Consider the following 22,153-nt stretch of genomic DNA (forward strand, 5'->3'; position numbering starts at 1 on the left):
TGATAGTCACATTATTATTCTGGCCTCAGGAGCAGCTGTTGAGCCACCCACCTTTGTCCAATATAGAGCCCGAGATGAGCAAACACATCAGGGTTTACAACATTGATGGGTGACAAATGGCCTCTGGGGTATGCTGATGAAGAGGTCACATTAAAATCGTAGTGTCTTAGTGCTACTCTGCTTTTCTCCACATACTCTAAGCTTTTTGCTCTACAAACCTCAAGAATACATAAAAATCAACTCATGAGCGCTTGTTAAAAAGGCAGACTTCTGGGCCTCCCCCTTCTTATCAATTTGGTAGATCTGAAGTGGGGCCCATGAGTCAGCATTTAACCAGCCACTAGAGCTGTTTGTGATATTGGTTGCCACCCAGGTCAAAGTTTCAGGGAGATGGGGTCCCAGAGAGGGGCTCATCGTTCATTGGTTATTTATTGAGTGCTAGTTAGCAAAGCATTATAAGGGAGATGGCCCTTGCTCACCAAGTGTGTAACAGTGAGAGGAAAAATGAGACTTGCATACAAACAGGATAATAGCTGGTGGTTAGAGTCAGATTCTTGCTTCTTCCTTGTTCCCATTTTGCTCTGTGCAAGCTTCATATTGGTTTAGAATAATTTATGTATTGATTTCTCTACCAGATTGAGTATTCCTTTGAGGGTTAGGGAGTTTCATTATTGACCTACAGCAATTTTGTTCCATCATCTTGTCTTATTCCTATAACTTTGATTTTGGTCATGACTCCAACCCTGACATCTGCAGCAATCTCTTGCTTGAGGCACTGTGTTAGGAAATGGTTTATTTTTATAGATTTATCGAACATGGTCTATTATGTTACAGCTGCGATAACCATTCCCTTTGTCTTATGTTCATCTTGATGGCCTGGAAGAGAGCTAGCAAAGCTCACACATACTCCACTGGCTTTGATTCTCACAGTAGGTGGTACATGACTAAGGCTAGTGGTCATGTGAGTGGGATGACAAAGCGAATCTCATTGGGAAATCCTCTGTGGCACAAGTTTAGACAGGAAGGTGTGATGTTCAAAAGGGTGTGGTAGAGCCACATTTATGCAGACATTCTGACATTCTGAAGACTTAGCTGCTCGACTTCATGCTGAAAGATATGAAAACCTTGATTTAGTCTCCAAGGAGGAAGTTTTAGATTTAGACCAATCAATACCTGCTTTTCCTTCTTGAAACCAGAACCATTGTAAATTCTTGGAACAAGAGAATTGAGTTGGACTTGACACTGAGGGAAGGGTGAAGGTAAGGATAGTTTAACACTGAAAATTCTTTCAAATTTGGTTGAAATTTGGGAGAGAAAATGCTGGTACAGAATGATGGAGAATCAAAAATATTTAAAGCGACATCTGCTTGTATATGCTTTGCTTTGAGTGTTAAGTCAAATAGTAAAATGAAACTCAAGAAATAGTTGAAATTGTTTTAGTGTATTGGAATTTACAAATGTGTATTGAGTGTGTCTCATAAGTCATTAATTGAAATTTAGGAATACTTTATTTTGGTGGTGGCTCAAAAAGAAATTTTATTTTATGATTTTCCCCTTGGTATTCATTTTATATTGAAGTTAGCTATTTGATTGAGATTTTAGCAAGAACACGGTAGAATATCTTTCTCTGGCCTATTCTGAGTGCTTTCCTCTTTCTGTGCATAGGCCTGCTCTGTGGTTTATACAGCTATAACATTGAGAATTAACACCTGACATCTGATTTAGGTCTTGGGATTTGCCCAATATTATGTGTAAGTGCTAGAGTTTTAAAATATTTCTCTTTGGGGTGGTGTGTGTGTGTGTGTGTCTGTGTGTGTGTGTATGTGTTGGGGGATAGTCAGAAAAAAGGGGTTAATAAGAGTATTACGTAGGAGTCTTTTGCTCAGAGGATGATGTTTGGTGCCATTAGGTACAGAGGGTTTTTTTTTGGATGGGGAAGAGTATGAATTTTTAGGATGAACTGCAGCTGGAAGCCAGCGGTAAATCTTGCCCTTTTTAGGCCTGCGTAGGCCAGTTTCACTTTGTGAGATTATAAGTGGTGACATGAGGCAGAGAGGGTATTGAGGAAGGACATTTTTGTTTCCTACCCTGGAGATTTTCCTTGGGGTTTCTGCTGATTGTCTGGTAGGTATTTCTGCTGGTAGGTATATGATGCTTTGTGGGTGAGAAAAGCCTTGTGTTCACCTTCCAAGAGCAATGTGTCTGTTCTTGGGATTAATCAAACTCAGGAGTATTTTGCTTTTATAAGCAGTGAGTTGCATCTGCAGGCAATAGTAAAGCAGGGGACAAAAAACAGATTTATGGGAAATGATATTGTAGAAGATGATAGTGAAGCGATATTTGAAATTTTGGGCAATTGTTTTCCTCTCCACAATGGAAGTGGAGTAAAATGAGTGCCATTTTCATTGCCAGGAGCAAATGGGTTTGTTGGGTTGCTTAGCCAGGCAACTATAGCAAGCCTTCTTTGATTTAGTTTGGTTTGGGCCTTTTAATCAGTGAATGATTGGAACCATCAGATTGTTTTAGATTAAGAGCCTAGAGATACAGAAGTTCTATAACTGAAGTAGGAACAAGGACTCGTTTTTCCCCCCTACTCTGATCACCTCGTATGCTTCTTCAAAAACTCTCAACTACTCTCCCTTGCCTCTCTATCACATTCCAATGGCTGAGCTGAGATATACTGGTCCATATACAGCCATTGGGGGAGCGGGAACACGTCAGCTGGTCACGGACGTGGGTCAGGAAGTTTATTTGGCCCATAGCTACACATTTTGGAAGCGCCCCAAATTTAAATTTTCATGTTATCTTCAACATAAGCGATATATTTTACGTGTGTTGATTGTATTTATTAGGTAAACCTAAACAATTAAAAACAACCACAGTTTTTGTAATTCTGTTTTGGCATTTTCCTCCCTTTTTAATATACCAGGAGCCTCTAACCTCGGAGAGTCCCCAGGTGCCTGCTCCATAGCCTCTCATAATATAGTCATGGACATAGAAGCTCATGAAGAGGACAGACCTTCAATAACTAGTCACACAAAGAATTAATTACAGTGAGAACTGGGTACCTGGAGGCGATATAAGAGGGCCTCTTTGCTGTCTGGGCCATCAGGGAGAATTTCCCAAGCAGACAAAATTGAAAGGGCTAGGGGAAGACAGAGGCACTAGATCTCAACGACTAGGTTTTAGGGACATAGGTGGTCTTTAGGGTGATTTTCATATTTTGAATTTGGGTAAGTCGGTGAATGGTGGTGTTGTTAACCAAAATAGGTAACTGGGGGAAAATTATTCTCTGGCAGTGGGTGGGTGGATACTATGATTAGTTCAATTTTGCGGTTTGTTGAGTATGAGTGGGCTTTGAGACCTCAGAGTGGAGGTATTTTATAAATATATATGATCCTATATTCTAAGAAGGGCTTAGTTACTCTTATTGATTTAGAAGGTCATAGTGTATTAGGCACTATCCAGGTCCAATGTGGGAGTAGAAAAAATAGATTTATGGTCCCTGCTTTCAAGAAGCTTATTTTCTAATTGCAGTCAAAGAATTAAATAACCACAGAAGATTCTAGTAACCCTGTAAGACAATAGCAGGAAAAATGTTATGGTCTGTACATGAATAATGGCCAAGAGAATTATATAGATGTTTCTTGCTTTTCGGCAGTTAGTATCTGAGTAAAATTACTCATCTGGGATTACTTTTGTTTTAATTTGGCAATTTGAGGTAGGTTGAGGATAACATGAGTTTAATAGCACTGTGGGTTAATTGCTTTGGAGTAACTTGTTTCAATTTTACGATGTAGGTACTGTTATTTGTCTCATTTTACAGAGGAGAAACCTGAGGCACTTACAGATTTATTAACTTGCCTTAAGTCATGTAGCTAGTAAATGGTAAAGTTGGGATTCCTATTTAGTCAGTCTGAATCCAAAGCCCCTTCTTCTCAGTTTTTAAAAATCCTATTATTTTCAGTAAATATATCTCCTATCATTTAAGTTATTTGAACATTTATTTTTAGTGGCTACAAAACTCAATCATTGTTCTAATTTTTGACATATATTTGGTCTTTAATTTGGTGCCTATATCTATAGTTATATTTTTAGTATACATTCCTGGAAGTGGGTTTCCTGTACCAGGGAATATAAAACGTTTAAGGCTCCTTAAAACATATCTTTTTTTTCCCCCAGAGAAGTTCAAATAGTTTCCTGTCTGGATATATTTTTCAATCCCACATAGAAGTATTTTTCAACCCCATAGGGTTTCCTAAGCCAAGACAAACAGGAGAACTCTGTAACACTATGAGGGTATGGTGGTTAGGATAATAAAGAATCACAGAATATTAGATCAGGTATTATCGAGGGCAACTCCTTCTTTTATTAATTAAGAACTAAGGCTCAGAGAGATTAAGTGACATGCCCCAAACCATTCCACTAATTAAAGTCAGAGTTAGGGCAAGAACCTGCACTTACGTAGCGTAATGCGATACATTGAGTTAGAGTCTGTTGGATGATTTGGATGATTCAGAGCTGTGCTGAAATATCCATCTGGGGTCTCGACTAGATATGTGAGAAACTTTTATCATCTAAGTCAGCTTCACAGTTCCCCCTTGAAACCTCACAGTTCTGTCAGAGGACTGTGTAGGTGAGTCAAATGGATCTGCCCTGAATTGAGAGGCTTAGTACCCACCAAGGAGATGAAGTCTGCCGGACTAGGGAAACACTGAAACTCCCTTTAGTGGAAAGATCCACAAGGATGATTGTGACCTTTCTCTTCATTATTCATTGAAGGTACAATATATTTGAACAAGGGGCTGCTCACATAATTCAAAACTCAGTTAACTCAAGACTAATTTTCTACAGCACTGACCAAAAATGGAGGACATATCTTGTCTAACCACTTAGGCTGTACACCTGAAACTAATATAAAATAATATTGAATGTCAACTGTAATTGAAAAATAAAAAAGGAGGACATTTCTATTTATTATTGCGCCAACATGTAGCAATCATAAACAGAATTTACAGTTGAATTGGCTTGGTATCTATCTGGGTTACCAGCTGGGTTAAGCTGTTAAGCCTCAATATTTCAATGACTTAACCCAATCAAAGGTTGTTTCTTGCAAAATCTGAAGCAGGCTGGTTGGTCGTCCTCTGTGTTGCAGACATGCCATGTCAAGGTTGCCACAGCAGGGGAAGAGAGAATTAAAAGAGTCATGTGTGCTCTTAACTGACTCAGCCTGAAAGTGATACATGTCACAGTCTGTTGGCCAGAACTAGAAACATGGTTTTGATTGAACAGGAGGACAGACTGGGGACAGACATGGTTTTGATTGAACGGGAGGACAGACTGAGGACAGACAGATATTTGATGAGCACTAATGGTCTCTTCCATTTGAATCTTGATACTGTGAAATTACCTACTTAAAAAAAGTTGTAGGCAATTTTATATCATCTCAAGTTTTAAACATAAAAGTAAAACTTTCATATTACTTTCCTTCAAATATGCTTAAAGTATAACTGTATGGTATAGTACATACTATCATTTTAAGAAATCCTTTTGGGCTTCCTGTTAAAAATAATGAAACTTTTGTTTAATAGTTACGACATTTAGGGAAGTTATTTGACTTCTCTAAACTTTTTTCCCAATTGAAAATGGGATTTAATTCCTCTTTTATAGGTATGTTGTAAATATTAGCGTAGAGATCTCATGGAAAACACTTAACACAGTGCTTAGAATAAGGTAAGTATTCAAAGAACATGAATTTTTCTTTGTATTGGTATTATTAATGTTATAGTAAAACTCCTACTGTTGACAGTAATATCATTTTATCATTTCCCCTGAATCAGTGGTGTTTCCATAATTGTCAGAAGATAGTGTACTTTATGGGAACAAGCGATGTTTGTCTAAATTCTGGTAATGAAATGTCTTCATCTTCTATATGTTCTTATCTTAGTAACCATGGGGAGCTTCAAAGGCCATGCCCTCCCCGGAACCTTCTTTTTCATCATGGGTACTTGGTGGGCTATAAAGAGCATTCTGAAGTATAACTGCAGAAAGCAGAAGCGGACTTCCTACCTGGTTTCCAAAGCATTATTCCAAAGAATTGAAATTTTAGAGGGAATCATAATAATCTGCATGGCTGTAACCGGTGAGTGGACTATTTCTGAATTCTGTTTTCTCCTTTTGTGTATTTTCACATGCAAAGAGAGGATTTAATATCAAATCAAGAAACGGCTAAAATGAATTTTTTATTTAGAAATATCTCTGAAAATATAGTCTAGTTGTAATTTTTATCTGATACAATTGTTAGAAGGTGATACTTTATATACAAAGACCTGGTCCTTAATGAGTTTGTCATAATAATTAACTTGCCTGCCCACAGCAGGTGAATTTCCTTTATAGAATTAGCTGGAGCCTCTGAAATAATTTTATATCTATTATTCTGATGCCTGAAAGAGTGAAGTCCATCAGAAACGATTTTTCAAAATAACACCAAAATAATCAAGTAATTATGGGAAAGCTTCAATAATAAGTCACTGCTTATACGCTGTACAAAGTTCAGGCCGAAAAAGACTTGAATTCATCCTTTTTGTATGATTTCTAAATTGCAGAGGGAGGTTAGGTCAGACAACTTCTAAGGCCTTTCCATTGACTATAAGAGTCTGTGAAATTATTGTGTTTTTAGAGTTTCCCTTCAGTCTGTCCTTTATGAAGAGCAAAACTTCCTAATTTTCCTTTGGATTTTTTCATGCTTAATTCATGGCAATAGGTCTTTGCTATCTACGGTCATCAAATTATAGAGCAACCATTTCCAAAGAGTGGAATTTTATTGCCAAATCCTATAGATGAGCAAATAAAACAGCATCTTTAAGATTGTTTAACTGTTGGTGTAGCTGACTAGACAATATGCTATAACTGTCTGTGCTTTCTCAGTTATACTTAATTGGGGAAAAGCTGAAATCTAGCATTTTTATTGGGCACCAAGTGAAACTCCCTACTTTGTGGCAGCTACGCAGAGATATAGTGTGTAAGAAGTCATCAGACTCTGTGGGACTCATCTTACAAATCTCAAACCCAAAGCATTCAAGATGTATTTAGTCATGAAATTAAAATAGGAACTAAGATCATTCGTGGAACTGATCATGGAACTAAGTGGAACTAAGATCATCAGCTTTAACGATCTGAATAGCTGTTTAACTAAATTGGTTCTCTTTGACTAAAAGTGGTTATCCAAACCAGTATTCGAACCTCTAAGACCAGCCCAAAGCACCAGTGTTTACTCATGAGGAAATAGCTCAGAAAGAGGAATCAGTGTTATAGAATGATATTAGGTCAGACTAAGCAGGGGGCTAATCCTGCGGCATCTTCCTGTTTTCTTCATAAAGTGATGGAGAGGTTTGCTAACACTTTAATTGTTCCTCTACAGGTATAGTTGGGGAGCAGTTCATTGTTGGAGGACCCCACCTGTCCTTATATAACTATAAAGCGGGCCAGTGGGTCCAACCCCTGAGCTGGCATCATTGCACCATGTATTTCTTCTTTGGGCTGATGGGTATGACAAACATCTTATGTAACACCATCAGTTCACTGCCTGCTTCTCTAACCAAGTTAATGATGGCAAATGCTTTATTTGTGGAGGGTAAGTATGAGTGAGTATTTTCCTGTCCCTTTCACTATTATAGGGCATTTGTCTAGCCCTTTATAATAATATTCCTTTAGTGTCCTGGTGCAGCCTTGATCTACAGGGCTACCTATTTGGGCTACAGGGAACTATTCAGTGTCCTAGGCTGGATGCCAAAGATTTTCCTTCCCTACTGACTTATTTAGTAAAACTAGACAAGAACAGTCATTCAAAGTGTTTTATTCACATTTTACATCTGTCTTAAAGAACCAGCTACCATGGTGATTAATCTCTGGGTTATCCTGAGATTATAATTATTTGTATTTTTAACAAGTGAAACTGAGCTCAGAGTAGTGAACCATGAATATACTGAAATATAGAGCCACAGCAGAGTTGCCTTTAGCACCTACTTATTAATTAACCTTTTTCATATTGAAATAGTAAAACTCCACCATTACATGATAAGTTGGGTGCAAAAAATTCAGTCACTTAAAAATATGAAGTCCTGTTTTTGAGAGATTCATGAAAATAACGTTTTTTTTTTGGTTCTGCTGGTCTCCCTGTTACTGTATAGGGAAACACTGAAATCAAGTGTTTAATGATTTGCTTTCATTTATTGCACTTGTAAGAAATAGATTGATTATGGAACTAAAAAAGCCCCAAATTATTACGAGGCAGTTGTTTCCTAACTGTCCACCTTGCCTCTTATGTGTGACGATAAGAACTTCTGCCAAGCCCTCCTTGAGAACAAGGGCTCGGTCAAAGATGTGCACCAGCAATCACAGTACGAGCCTCGTGATCTCACAGTGTTATGAAATTTGGAATGAACAGCTTTTCATTGTCATCTAAATGAAAAGGAAGAAGCTGAAGCTGGAATCTGTCCGTGGGATTAAAATATGTAGTTAGTTTCTACATCTTGGGACCTTCCAGAGCATCTGGTCATACGCCTCTAATTCCACTCATAGGATTTGTGTATACCTGTCTTCCTCCAATGGACTGAATTCCTTAAGATGAGGCTTTGTCTCACTCATCTGTGTACTCACTCTCACTCCTGCTCCTCACCCCATCATGCTTAGTATTCAGCTTCCTAAGCTTCTTTGAAATATAGTTGCAAATGTCATGATGTGTTAGAGGAGAGGACAATGGCTACGGAAGGGAAAAACAGTGTTAGGTTTCAAAGATTCCATTCTAAAGAGAGAGGTAGGATGACTCCAAAAAATGCCATTATTGTGGGAAGCAGTGGACAAGTGTGTGTATGTGTAAAATCTTTTGGACAGATGTATGTATGTGTAAAATTCCGTGGGGAGCGAGAGAGAGCGAGAGAGAGAGAGCGAGAGAGAGCGAGAGCGCGAGAGAGCGAGAGAGAGAGAGAGAGAGAGAGAGAGAGAGAGAGAGCAAGAGAGAGAGAGAGAGAGAGCGAGAAAGAGAGAGAGCGCGAGAGAGCGAGCGAGAGAGCGAGCGAGAGAGAAGAGAGAAAGAAACAGTGGTTTCACTGAAAAAGACAAACTATTTTACCCCCTCCATCAGCTTTTATTTTCTACAACCACACTCACGGCCGGGAAATGCTGGACATCTTTGTGCACCAGCTGCTGGTCTTGGTCATCTTATTGACAGGCCTCATTACCTTCTTGGAGATCTTCGCACGCAGCAACTTAATTCTGGAGCTTCTGCGATCAAGCTTTATCCTGCTTCAGGGGAACTGGTTCTGGCAGGTGAGTTGGCACCTCCAGTTACTGTACCTATTGTCTCTCTCCTTGTATCCTTCTCTCTTTGTTTGCTGGGCCATTTTGCTCTAGAACCCAGAGACTTCCTTCTGATGTGCTGCCTGTAGTGGAAATGTGGGGCTTGAGAGGTGATGCTTCCTGGAGCGGCCCAGCGGCCCTGAGAGGAGTGTTGACATTGCAGCAGGGCATGAAGTGGGGTGTGTACAACTTCATTACACAGCTGAACATCCACTATGTAGGAACTCTGAGTTGGTGCTTTTAGTTGGAAGCAGTTGTAAGATGCTAAAGCAATTTATGGCCTAATGGGTAGTAAACTCAAGATATCTATGAAAGGCAGGAAATTTTTTTGCCTATGAAAGGCAGGAAATTTGTTTCTTATTTATTAAGAAACAAATATGTGTCATCCACTGTACTTTTACACACACATTGTTTCATTCTGTCCTCACAACAACTTGAAAGTTAGGTATTAACATTCCCAATATATACTGATAAGGAAACCCAGAGAGACCACGTTACTTTCCCAGGATCACACAATAATGAAACTAAATGAGGGTTGTCTGACCCAAATCCCAGGTTCTGTCCATTTTACGCCCTAACCTGTGTGTGTTGTTGAAAAACTGGGTTCCAATCAGTGAACATACAGAAAATGAAAAATCAAAATCCATATATAGATGTAAAGAAAGTCTAGGATGAAAGGTGAATGCAATTTCATCAGGGAAGACTTCTTAGAAGACTTTTTTAATCACCAGAAAACAAGGATTTGGGATGATGAGGTTATTTCGGGGATTTGCATTGTACCTGAAGAGTGATAAGACAGCCTTGGCAGATGAAGGGGGAGAAATATCATGGTCAAAATAGGGGATAGGGAATATGTGATGGTAGAATATGTGATAGAGTGATGATTAGATTTGGTTCCAGTAGAACTAAAAGGGTTCTTCTTAAGGTCAGGGATGTGGGGGAGCAGAAAGCCTGTTGGAGCAGAGGCTAGTAAAGAGAGGCTAGATTTAAAGGTTATTTTGAAGGAAAAATAATAAAGAAAGAAAACAACAAATATCTTATAATAGATGACTTAAAACAATGAAAATTTGTTCTTTCACTGTTCTGGAAGCCAGAAGTCCAAAAATCAAGCTGTCAGTGGGTTGTTTACTTCTTGAGGGCCCAGAGGGAGAATCTGTCCCATGCTGCTCTCCTAGCCGGTTGTCAGCAATCGTTTGCGTTCCTTGGATTATGGCAATATAACCCCAGTCACTGCTTCCAGAGTCACACCTCTGTTTCTGTGCACCTGTGTCTTCACATGGTGTTCTTGTAAGAATGCAAATCATTGGATTTAGGGCCAATTCTAACCCAGTATGACTTCATCTGGATGACATCTGCAAAGACCCTATTTCCAAATAAGGTCACATTCACAGGTACTGGGGCTTAGGACTTCAATACACCTTTTTGGAGGATACAATTTAACTCACAACTACTAATCCTTACCTCTGGAAAGTAAGCAAATCACTCTCCAAGATGGGGTGGATGGGTTGCATATCTGAGTTAAATTGGGGAAACATTGGTGGAACTGATAGGTGGGAACTGGGGAGTAAGTTCATAGTTCATTACATTTCCCCTTCCTAAAGGGCCCTTTGTTGGCACAGAATTTCTCTGTCATCTTCTATGAGTTGCTGTGAGAAGAGAGCATGAGAAGCAGGTTCTCAGGGTCCTGACACCCAGCTTAAACGGCTGGGTCCCTTGAATTGAGAGTTGACTGCATGACTTTCATTTTCTTCTTATTATTTCTGAACAGTGAGCAGAGAGGATCTAGAATTTCTTGCTTTCTTCCAGGTCTTTCAGAGATCTGAGCTCTGGTCATTTTTGTCCCCAAATTGAGCTATCCCAGCAGCATAGAAAAAGAGTATTGCAAAACACTGATATGTCTAAGCAGCAGGCAAACAAGCTGGGTGGCATTCTCCTCCTGCAGTTTCTAAATATTGTAGGCTCAGATCTCTAATTTGATGTCTCATATGTCTTATGCCAGTAGTCCTAATGCCTCATCCCCTTAGAATGTTGCCATGTCCTCATGCAGAGGCCTCACCATTGGTGGGGGGGTGGGGCACAACAGCAATGAAGCCAATGTCTGCAACTGTTTGGGGACGGAGGGGCAGGTCACGCATTACTTAGTTTTCCTAACTCTAACAAAGAGACAAGTGTATTTTATCCCCTAGGCTGTAGAGAAGGGCAGGAAGAAGTTATAGAGTACCTTACTAATTTCAACTAATATGATATTTTGGAAAAATATCATGTCTATAACACTAGTTGATAAATAAAATTCATAGCACTAGCACAAAAATAAAAACTCTCTGTGTTGCTTCACTGGGTCAGGCAAGTAACCTGAATGATGAATCAATGGAGAGTCCATTTTTTCGTCCGTCCATCCATCCATTCATCCATCCATCCATCCATCCATCCTTCCTTCCTTCCTTCCTTCCTTCCTTCCTTCCATCCATCCATCCATCCATCCATCCATCCATCCATCCATCCATCCATCCATCCATCCATCCGATCTTATTTTTTATTGGGGTAAAATTTACATAAAATTAACCATTTTGAAGTGTACAATTCAGTGGCAATTCACAGTGTTGTGCAACTATCATCTCTATTTAGTTCTAAAACATTTTCATTACCCCAAAAGGAAAACCCCAGAGCCATTAAGCAGCCATTTCCTTTTTTCCTCTCCTCCCAGCCCCTGGTAACCACTAATCTGCTTTCTGTTTCTATGGATTTACCTATTCTGGATATTTCATGTGAACAGAATCACATAGTATATTACCTTTTATGTATGGCTTTTTCCCCTTAACATAATGTTTTCAAGGTTCATCCATGTTGTATCATGCATTAGTCCAATTTATCTATTTTTTTCTTTAGTTGATTGTACTTTTGATGTTATGTATAAGAAATCATTATCAAATTCCAGGTCATGAAGCTTTGCTCCTATATTTTATTTTAAGAGTTTTATGGTTTTAGTTCTCATATTTAGGTCTTTCATCCACTTTGAGTTAATTTTTGTAAGTGGTGTAAGGTAAGTATTTAAATTTATTCTTTCGCATGAGCATATCCAGTTGTCCCAGGACCATTTGTTCACCATTTCCTCATTGAATAGCCTTAGCACTGTTGTCAAAACCAAGTTACTACAGATATATGGGCTTATTTATAGACTGTCAATTCTATTTCATTGATTTATATGTCTATAATTATGTCAATACCACATTGTTTTGATTACTGTATGTAATATTTTAGTAAATTTTGAAATCAGTCAGTGTAAGACAATGTTGTTTTTCTTTTTCAAGGTTGTTTTGGTTACTCTGAGTGTCTTGTAATTTCATATGAATTTTAGGATAAGCTTTTCGTTGCTACAAGAAGGCAATAGAAATTGAGGTTTTGATAGGGATTACATGAATCTGTAGATTGCCTTAGGTGTTATTACCATTTTAACAATATTAAATCTTCCAGTCCATGAGCATGAGATGTATTTCCACTTATTTAGATCTTCTTTCCACAATGTTTTGTAGTTTTCAGTGTACATGTCTTGAACCTCCTCCATTAAATTTATTCCTAATATTTTATTCTTTTCAATGCTATTGTAAGTGAATTGTTTTCTTAACTTTGGGGTGGTTTATTGTATATATATGAAAACACAACTGACTTTTATGTGTTGATCTAGTATCCTATAAATATGTTGAATTCATTATTAGCTCTAAGAGTTTTTTTGTGGATTCTTTAGGATTTTCTATACATAAGATCATATCATCTGTGAATATAGTTTTACTTCTTCCTTTGCAGTCTAGATGCCCTTTATTTATTTTTCTTGCCTAATTGTTCTGACTATAATTTCTAATATAATGTTGAATAGAAGTGGTGAAATCAGACACTCTTGTCTTATCTGATGTTCGGGGAAAAGCTTTTAGTTTTTCACTATTGAATATAATGTTAGCTGTGGGCAATTATTTATTTTAAAACCTTTTGTACTCTAATATTGAAGTAATTGAGTGAAACTGAGCAACTTAGAAACCTAACACAATCTCTGAAAGCCCACCGATCCCCAGAGATGATTATTATTCATATTTTGAAATCGATTTTTAAATGTCCTTAAAAATTTTTTTCCTCAAAAATATGACCTACTAGATACTGTCTATATTAATAAAACAGGCAGTGAAATCTGATGTCTTAACTGTAGCATTTCAGATAATGGGAGTTATCTTAGTTACCATTAATCTTGGAACCAAGCATTTTGAAATGCACCATCTTTGGAGAAGTGGCTGGTTATTTTAATATGTGCTTTTTGTTTTATATTACAGATTGGTTTTGTCCTTTATCCTCCCAGTGGAGGTCCTGCGTGGGATGCAACGGATCATGACAACATTATGTTTCTTACCGTATGCTTTTGTTGGCATTATGCATTGACCCTTATCATCGTTGGAATGATTTATGCCTTTGTTACCTGGTAAGTTAGTGACTTTTGTTCATGGAAGTTCTATTTCTTGCATATGATCAACAAGCCTTGATAGTATTGAACTTCAAATTCAAAGGGGGATTTCATTCCTTAGCATTGCACAAGATAGGGGAATATAGCAGAAAATTATCTGCACACAGAAATTCCCAGTGAAAAGAATAAATGCTGGTTTAAAGTTAGAATAGCTCAGCAGTGTCTCTGCTGTGCCTCTGACCTATGCGTCACCCTTCAACACACTCTTCTGTGCCTCCATGCCTTTGCACATGCTGTTTCCTTTGCTGAATGGTCCTCTCCACACCTGTAGTGAGTGAGCCCTCCATTTGCATGTGTCCACATGAATTATAGCGTTTTACAAGCTTGGTGTCATTTTTTGACAAACATGTATGTCTTCTATTAAATTTAGATACCTGGTAAATTTGACATTTACTCTAAATATTTCTAAAAGTGAGCTTCTGTTAAATAATGCATACTTTTATAAGGACCCTGATATATTACATGATGGGTGAGGAGAAGTATAGCCGATTGATAAAAACACCTATACCTAGCTCTGCTGTTATCAGTTTTCTGGCTTTGGGAAAATTATGTAGCCGCATTAAGTCTCAGTTTTGTTGTTTGCAAAATGGGAATAATAATAATACCTAAAAAAGATCATATATTTAAACTGCTTAGGCCATAATAAGAGCTCAGTGAAAGTGATACTTCTTTTTATTTTTTATTTAAATTTGTTGGGTTGACATTGGTTAGTAAAATTGTATAGGTTTTAAGTGTACATTTCTGTAATACATTACTACATATTTGACCCCCTTTTTCCTCTTCTACCAGCCCTCCTCCCACCTTACCTCTGGTAACCACTAAACTGTTCTTTGTCTATGAGTTGTTTTTTTTGTTTTGTTTTTGTTTTTTCATTATTCATTTTTTTAATTAAGGTTTGTTGGGGTGACAATTGTTAGTAAGGTTACGTAGATTTCAGGTGTACAATTCTATAAAACATCATCTATACATCACACTGTGTTCACCACCCAAAGTCAGTTCTCTTTCCATCACCATTTATTTGATCCCCCTTACCCTCATCTACCACCCTCTCTCCCCTTACCGTCTGATAACCACTAAACTATTGTCTGTGTCTATGAGTTTTTGTTTTCTTGTTTGTTAGTCTTGTTTTTTAGTTGCTTTCAGTTTTATATCTCACATATGAGTGAAGTCATATGGTTTTTGACTTTTTCTGTCTGACTTATTTTGCTTGGTGTGATAATCTCAAGATCCATCTATGTTGTCGCAAATGACACTATTTCATCTTTTCTTATGGCCAAGTAATATTCCATTGTATATATGTGCCACAACTTCTTTATCCATTCATCTATCGAAAGACATGTTTGTTGTTTCCATGTCTTGACCACATGAATAAAGCTGCAGTAAACATCGGGGCACATATATCTTTACAGATAAATGTTTTCAGATTTTTTTGGGTAGATACCCAGAAGAGGGATTGCTGGGTTATATGATAATTCTATTCTTAATTTTTTGAGGAGCCTCCATACTGTTTTCCATAGCGCCTGTACCAATGGACGTTCCCACTGATAGTGTAGGAGGGTTTCTTTTACTCCACAGCCTCTCCAACACTTGTTATCATTTGTCTTGTTGATGATAGTCATTCTAGTAGGTGTGATGTGATATCTCATTGTGGTTTTGATTTGCATTTCCCTAATAGCTAGTGAAGTTAAGCATTTTTTCATATATCTGTTGACTGTATACCTTCTTGGGAGAAGTGTCTGTTCAGGTCTCCTGCCCCTTTTTTAATTGGACTGTTTGTTTTTTGTTGTTGTTGTTGAGCTGTACAAGTTCTTTATATATTTTGAATATTAGCCCCTTATTGGAGGTATTGTTTGCAAATATCTTCTCCCATTCATTGGTTGCCTCTTTGTTTTGTTGATGGTTTCTTTTGCTGTGCAGAAGCGTTTTAGTTTGATATCGTCCCATTCATTTATTTTTGCTTTTACTTCCCTTGACTTTGAGGTCACATTCATAAAATCCTCTTTGAAACCAAGGTTCATAAGTATAGTAGCTATGCTTTCTTGTATGCAATTTATTGTTTCAGGTCTTACGTTTAGGTCTTTGGTTCATTTTGAGTTAATTTTGGTATATGGTGACAGCAGTCTAATTTCATTGATTTGCACGTGGATTTCCAATTTTCCCAGCACTATTTATTGAAAAGGCTTTCTTTTCTTTATTGTATGTTTTTGGCTCCTTTGTCAAAAATTATCTGCCCACATATATGTGGTTGTATTTCTGGCTTTTCAATTCTATTCCATTGGTCTGTGTGTCTGTTTTTCTGCCAATACCATGCTGTTTTGATTATTATCACTTTGTAGTACAAATTAAAGTCAGGGAGTGTGATACCTCCAGTATTGTTCTTTTTTCTTAGAATTGCTTTGGCTATTCGGGGGTCTTTTGTGATTCCATACAAATTTGATGATTTTTTGTTCTATTTCTTTAAAAAATGCCATTGGGATTTTGATGGGGATTGCAAGAAATCTATACATGGCTTTTCTGGGTAATGTAGCCATTTTAACTATGTTCATTTTTCCAATCCATGAACATGGAATATCTTTCCATTTCTTTGTGTCTTCTTCAGTTTTTTTTTTAAATAATGTCTTATAGTTTTCAGTGTATAGGTCCTTCACATCCTTTAAGTTTATTCCTAGGTATTTTATTCTTTTAGTTGCAATTGCAAAAGGAATTGTTTTTGTTTTGTCATTTCTTTTTCTGAAATTTCATTGTTAGTATGTAGGAAGGCAATGGATTTTTGTACGTTGATTTTATATCCTGCAACTTTACTGAATTTGTTTATTATTTCTAATAGGTTTTTTTTTTTTTGGTGGAGTCTTTAGGGTTTTCTATATAAATAATCATGTCATCTGTAAAAAGTGACAATTTAAGTTCTTCATTTCCTATTTGAATGCCTTTTATTTCTTTCTGTTGCCTGATTGCTCTGGCAAGGACTTCCAAACCTATGTTGAGTGACAGTGGTGATAGGGACATTCCTGTTTTATTTCGGATCTTAGAAGAAAAGCTTTCAGTTTTTTACCATTAAGTACGATATTAGCTGAGGGTTAGTCATATATGGCCTTTATTATGGTGAGGTACTTTCCTTCTATACCTACTTTATTAAGTGTTTTAATCACAAATGGATGTTTTATCATGTCAAATGCTTTTTTCCTGCATCTATTGATATAATCATAAAATTTTTTCTTTTATTTTGTTTATGTGGTGTATCACATTGATTGAGTTGCATGTGTTGAACCATTCTTGTGTTCCTGTACTGAACCCCACTTGATTGTGATATATAATCTTTTTAATGTATTGTTATATTTGATTTGCTAGTGTTTTGTTTATAATTTTTGCATCTGTATTCATCAGACATTTTGGTCTCTAGTTTTCTTTTTTTGTGTTATAGTTGCCTGGTTTTGCTATCAGGGTGATGTTGGCTTCATAAAATAAGTTAGAAAATATTGCTTCTACTTTAATTTTTTGAAAGTATTTGAGGAGGACAAATATTAAATCCTCTTTGAATGTTGGGTAGAGTTCACTAGTAAAGACATCTGGTTTTGGACTTTTGCTTTTGCAGAGGTTTTGGATGATTGTTTCAATTTCCTTACTATCGATTGGTCTATTTAGATTTTCAAGTTTGTGATTCACTCTAGGAAAGCTATATATTTCTAATAACTTGTCCATTTCTTCTAGGTTATTGAATTTGGTGGCATATAGTCCTTCATAGTATTCACATTTGATGCTTTGTATTTCTGTAGCATCTGTGATAACTTCCTCTCTTTTCTTTTCTGATTTTGTTTATTTGTGCCTTTTCTCCTTTTACCTTACTGAGTCCAGCCAAGAGTTTGTCAATTTTTTAAATCTTTTCAAAGAACTAGATCTTTCTTGCATTAATTTTTTCTGTTGCATTAATTTTTTCTGTTGTCTTTTTGTTCTCTATTTCATTTAGTTATGCTCTAATTTTTTTTTTTTGTATTTCTAAGACTTTTAAAAACCGCTTTATTAAGGTATGATTGACATGTAAAAAACTATACATATTGAATGTATACAACTTGATGAGTTTGGGGATAAATATGTACTTGTGAAACCATCACCACCATGAAGGCCATAAACATACACATCTCCTCCCAATGTTTCTTCCCACCTCCTTTATTATTACTGTCGTTATTTTTGAGTGTGTGTGTGACAAGAACATTTAAGAACTATGCTCTTAGCAAATTTTAACTGTACAATAGTTAGCTATAGGTATTATGCTGTATAGTAGGTCTCCAGAACTCACTTATCTTGCATAATTGAAACTTTGTACCCTTTGACCATCACTTACCCTTTTCCCCCTCCCCCTAACTCCTGGCATCCACTTCTACTCTCTGCTTCTACGATTTTGACTGTTTTATTTTTTTATTTTATTTTTATTTTATTTTAATTTATTAGTTTCAGGTGTACAAGACAAGGTAATACTTAGACGTTCATCATTTATGTCCCTCACACTGCGAACCCCTCTCCTCCCATCCACTCGGTGTGAGGTCGGAGGGATATGCTCTAATTTTTATTACTTCCTTCCTTCTGCTGACTTTGTGTTTCATTTGTTCTTCATTTTCTAGTTCTTTAAGATGTGATGTTAGGTTGTTTACTTGGTATTTTTCTTGTTTCTTGAGATAAGCCTGTAATGACATAAATTTCCCCTAATACTGCTTTCACTGCATCCCAATAATTTTGATACAATGTATTTTCATTCTCATTTGTTTCTATGTATCTTCTGATATGTCCTTTTATTTCTTCTTTGACCCCATTGTTATTTAATAGCATGTTGTTTAATCTCCATGTATTTGAGGTTTTTCATACTTTCTTTTTGCATTTGGTCTCCAATTTCAAGGCATTGTGGTCAGAGAATATGCTCGATATGATTTCAGTCTTCTTAAATTTGCTGAGGTTATTTATTTTATTTTTTTTAAAGATTTTATTGGGGAAGGGGAACAGTGTGTACTTCCAGGACTTTTTATTCCAAGTTAAGTTGTTGTCGTTTCAGTCTTAGTTGTGGAGGGTGCCGTTCAGCTTCAAGTTGTTGTCCTTTCAGTTTTAGTTGTGGAGGTCGCAGCTCAGCTCCAGGTCCAGTTGCCGTTGCTTGTTGCAGGGGGTGCTGCCCACCATCCCTTGAGGGAGTCGAACCGGCAACCTTGTGGTTGAGAGAACGTGCTCCAACCAACTGAGCCATCCGGGAGCTCAGCAGCTGATCAGCTTAAGGTGCCGTGTTCAATTTTAATTGCAGGGGGCGCTGCCCACCATCCCTTGAGGGAATTGAGGTATGGAACCCGCAGCCTAGTGGTTGAGAGCCCACTGGCCCATGTGGGAATTGAACTGGCAGCCTTGGGAGTTAGGAGCATGGGGCTCTAACCGATTGAGCCACCAGTCCAGCCCCCTGCTGAGGTTATTTTTATGTCCCAACATATGGTCTATCCTTGAGAATGTTCCATGTACACTAGAAAAGAATGAATAGTCTCATGTTCTAGGATGAAGTGCTCTGTAAGTGTCAATTATGTCCATTTGGTCTAATGTGTCATTTAAAGCTGCTATTTCCTTACTGATTTTCTCTTTGGATGATCTATCTGTAGCTGCCAATGGCATATTTAGGTTCTTTACTATAATTGTGTTTTTGTCAGTTTCTCCCTTTAGTTCTGTTAGTAACTGCTTTATATATTTCAGTGCTCCATGATTGAGAGTATATATATTGATAAGTGTTATGTCTTCTTGTTGTATTGTCTCCTTTTTCATTATGAAATGTCTGTCTTTATCTCTTGTTACATTTTTTATCCTGAAGTCTGTTTTGTCAAATTTAAGTATGACTACACCCACTTTACTCTGGATTCCATTTGCGTAGAGTGTCGATTTCCACCCTTTCAGTTTGAGTATGTATTTGTCCTATTAGCTGCGATGTGTCTCTTGGAAGTAGCATATGGTTGGGTATTGTTTTTTGATCCAATATGCTACTCTGCATTTCTATTGGTGAGTTCAGTCAATTTACATTTAGGATGATTACTGATATATGAGATTTCCAATAGTCATTTCATGTTTTGTTTTATTGTAGCTAGGTGTCTCTATTATTTATTTCTTTGCCTTTTTGTTTCTGTTATTTTAGTTTGATGGTATTCTATGATTTTCCCTCTCTGTTTCCTCTTTTTTTATGTTACGTGTCTCCGTTCTGGATTTTTTTTTTTTTTTTTAGTGGTTACCATTAAGTTTATGTAAAAGAAAGTTTCCTATATACAGTGGTCCTTTTTCTTCAGCATGTTTCTCATCTCCATTCCTTTTGTAAGTTCAGACCTTTACGTTCTTTTCTTTTATGGTTTTGTTGTCACAAATTATCCCTATTAATGCTCTGAGTTGATTTCTGTGTTGCAGTAGCAAGTTGTCTTCTCTCTTTCTTTTTCTTTATGTTTTTATGTTCTTTACCCTTTATATTATGTTTAAGTGTGTAGTCCTCTATTTTGTGTAGGGGTTGCCATTTTCTGCTTCTGTCTGTTAGTAATCTTGCTCATGGTTTTGTATCCTTTTGACTTTGTTTTAGGTCAAAGAGCTTCCTTCAGTATTTCCTGTAATGCAGGCCTGTGGTGGAAAATTCCCTCTGCTTCTGTATGTGTGGAAAGGGCTTTATTCCTTTTTCATATCTAAAAGATAACTTTGCTGGATATAGTATTCTTGTCTGGTAATGTCTTTGTTTCAATAGTTTGAGTATTTGATTCCACTCCTTTCTGTCTTGTAGAGTTTCTGTTGAAAAATCTGATGATAATCTAATGGTTACCGTCTTCTTTTCCCTGGCTGCCTTGATAATTCTTTCTCATTAATTTTTGACAACTTCAATACAATGTGCCTTGGAGAATGCTTGTTGAGATTGAGGTTATTAGGTGTTCTGTTTGCTTCTTGAATTTAAGGATCCAGTCTTTCCATGGTTTTGGAAAGTTTTCGTTGACTATTTGCTTGAATAGACTCTCTCTTCTCCTTCTAGTATACCCATTAATCTTAGATACCCATCTTTCTCCTGGAGTCAGATAGTTCTTGTAGAGTTCTTTCATTTCTTTTAACTCTCAAATCTCTCTCTCTCTCTCTCTCTCTCTCTCTCTCTCTCTCTCTCTCTCTCTCTCTCTCTCCATCTGTGTCATTTCCAGGCTTCTCTCTTTGATATTACTAATTCTTTCCTCCATCTGGTCAGCTCTATTTCATAAGCTGGCTATTTCATTCTTCATCTCTTTTATCGAGTTCTTCAGCTCCAGAATTTCCATTTTTAAAATTTCTATCACTTTGGTGAAATATACATTTTGTTCATTGATTTTATTTCTGAGTTTGTTAAACTGCGTATCTGAATTTTCTTCCATCTTGTTGAGTTATTTCAGAACTGCAATCTTGAATTCTCTGTCATTCAAGCCACATTTTTCCATGTCTTTAAGTTCATTTCCTGGAGATTTTTCATTTTCTTTGTGAGCTGCCTTGTTACCATGGTTATTCGTGGCAATTAATGGATTTCTCTTCCTGGGCATCTACAGGAGTGGATTCTGTAGCAGGTTGATATGAAGAGGTCTTTCATTTGCTTTCTCATAGGTGTTGCTGGAATGTTTTATTTTCTCTTATGCTGCAGCGTTCTATTTTCTCTTGTGCTGCTCCACTTTCTGGTGTGGTGGTAGGTTTCCTGGGAAGCAGGCTTCTTCTCTGTGATCAGGTCTCCTAGGACTCAGGGCACTACCCCCATGGGAGGATGTGGTGGGTGATGTGTTTATGAGCCTCTGAAACCCCAATGCTGCCCCTGCAGCCCAGTGCAGAACTTATGTGTCTCAGCAGTCCTGGATGCCTCCCAGGGATCAGCCATGAAAGGTGGGGGTGGGGTGGGCTGGGAGTGGTAGCAGGCTTTTTTGTGGCTCCAAGCAATGTCAACTTCCAGCCCACAACTGTCTCATCCCTATAGCTCTTTCTCTCTCATCAGAATTAGTTGCACTGTGTGTCTGATGCTCCAGGACTGTCTCTCCTGTTCTCAGGGCTGTAGATATTCTTCTCTTTAGTGCAACACTGCTACATTTGTTTCTAGGGCCCACTGCTAACACTAGAAGTGTGTGGTGGAGGTGAACTCTGGGAGAGTTGGGGGAGGCAGCCAGGCTCTCTGTCTTTGTTTTCTCTCTGGCAGTGAGGGCTTAAATTGTAGTTCTCATTCTTCAGGATTTGGTCTTTTCCCAGACTTCTCTGCCCCGACCTTGGGTTCTGCTGTGTTATGTGCTGATCCCTCAGGCAGGAATG

The 22,153-nt window shown here is 37.5% G+C and overlaps 1 protein-coding gene across 7 annotated transcripts in view; it reads left to right on the forward strand.

The window, feature by feature from the left end:
* The window catches only part of TMEM45A (transmembrane protein 45A), an 88,909-nt gene that overhangs the window by 61,175 nt on the left and 5,581 nt on the right, over positions 1 to 22,153 (forward strand). For 6 of the 7 annotated variants that reach the window (XM_081071942.1, XM_081071943.1, XM_081071944.1 and 3 more), the window contains 4 exons: positions 5,948 to 6,142; positions 7,421 to 7,633; positions 9,143 to 9,327; positions 13,674 to 13,819. In XM_081071942.1, coding sequence (XP_080928068.1) covers positions 5,948 to 6,142; positions 7,421 to 7,633; positions 9,143 to 9,327; positions 13,674 to 13,819 — 739 coding nt within the window. Of the gene's footprint in view, positions 1 to 5,670; positions 5,734 to 5,947; positions 6,143 to 7,420; positions 7,634 to 9,142; positions 9,328 to 13,673; positions 13,820 to 22,153 lie in introns of those variants that run through there. The other variant, XM_081071947.1, reaches the window with a different exon arrangement.

The sequence above is a fragment of the Rhinolophus hipposideros genome (assembly GCF_964194185.1).
Source record: "Rhinolophus hipposideros genome assembly, chromosome: 2".
Lineage (NCBI taxonomy): Eukaryota > Metazoa > Chordata > Mammalia > Chiroptera > Rhinolophidae > Rhinolophus > Rhinolophus hipposideros.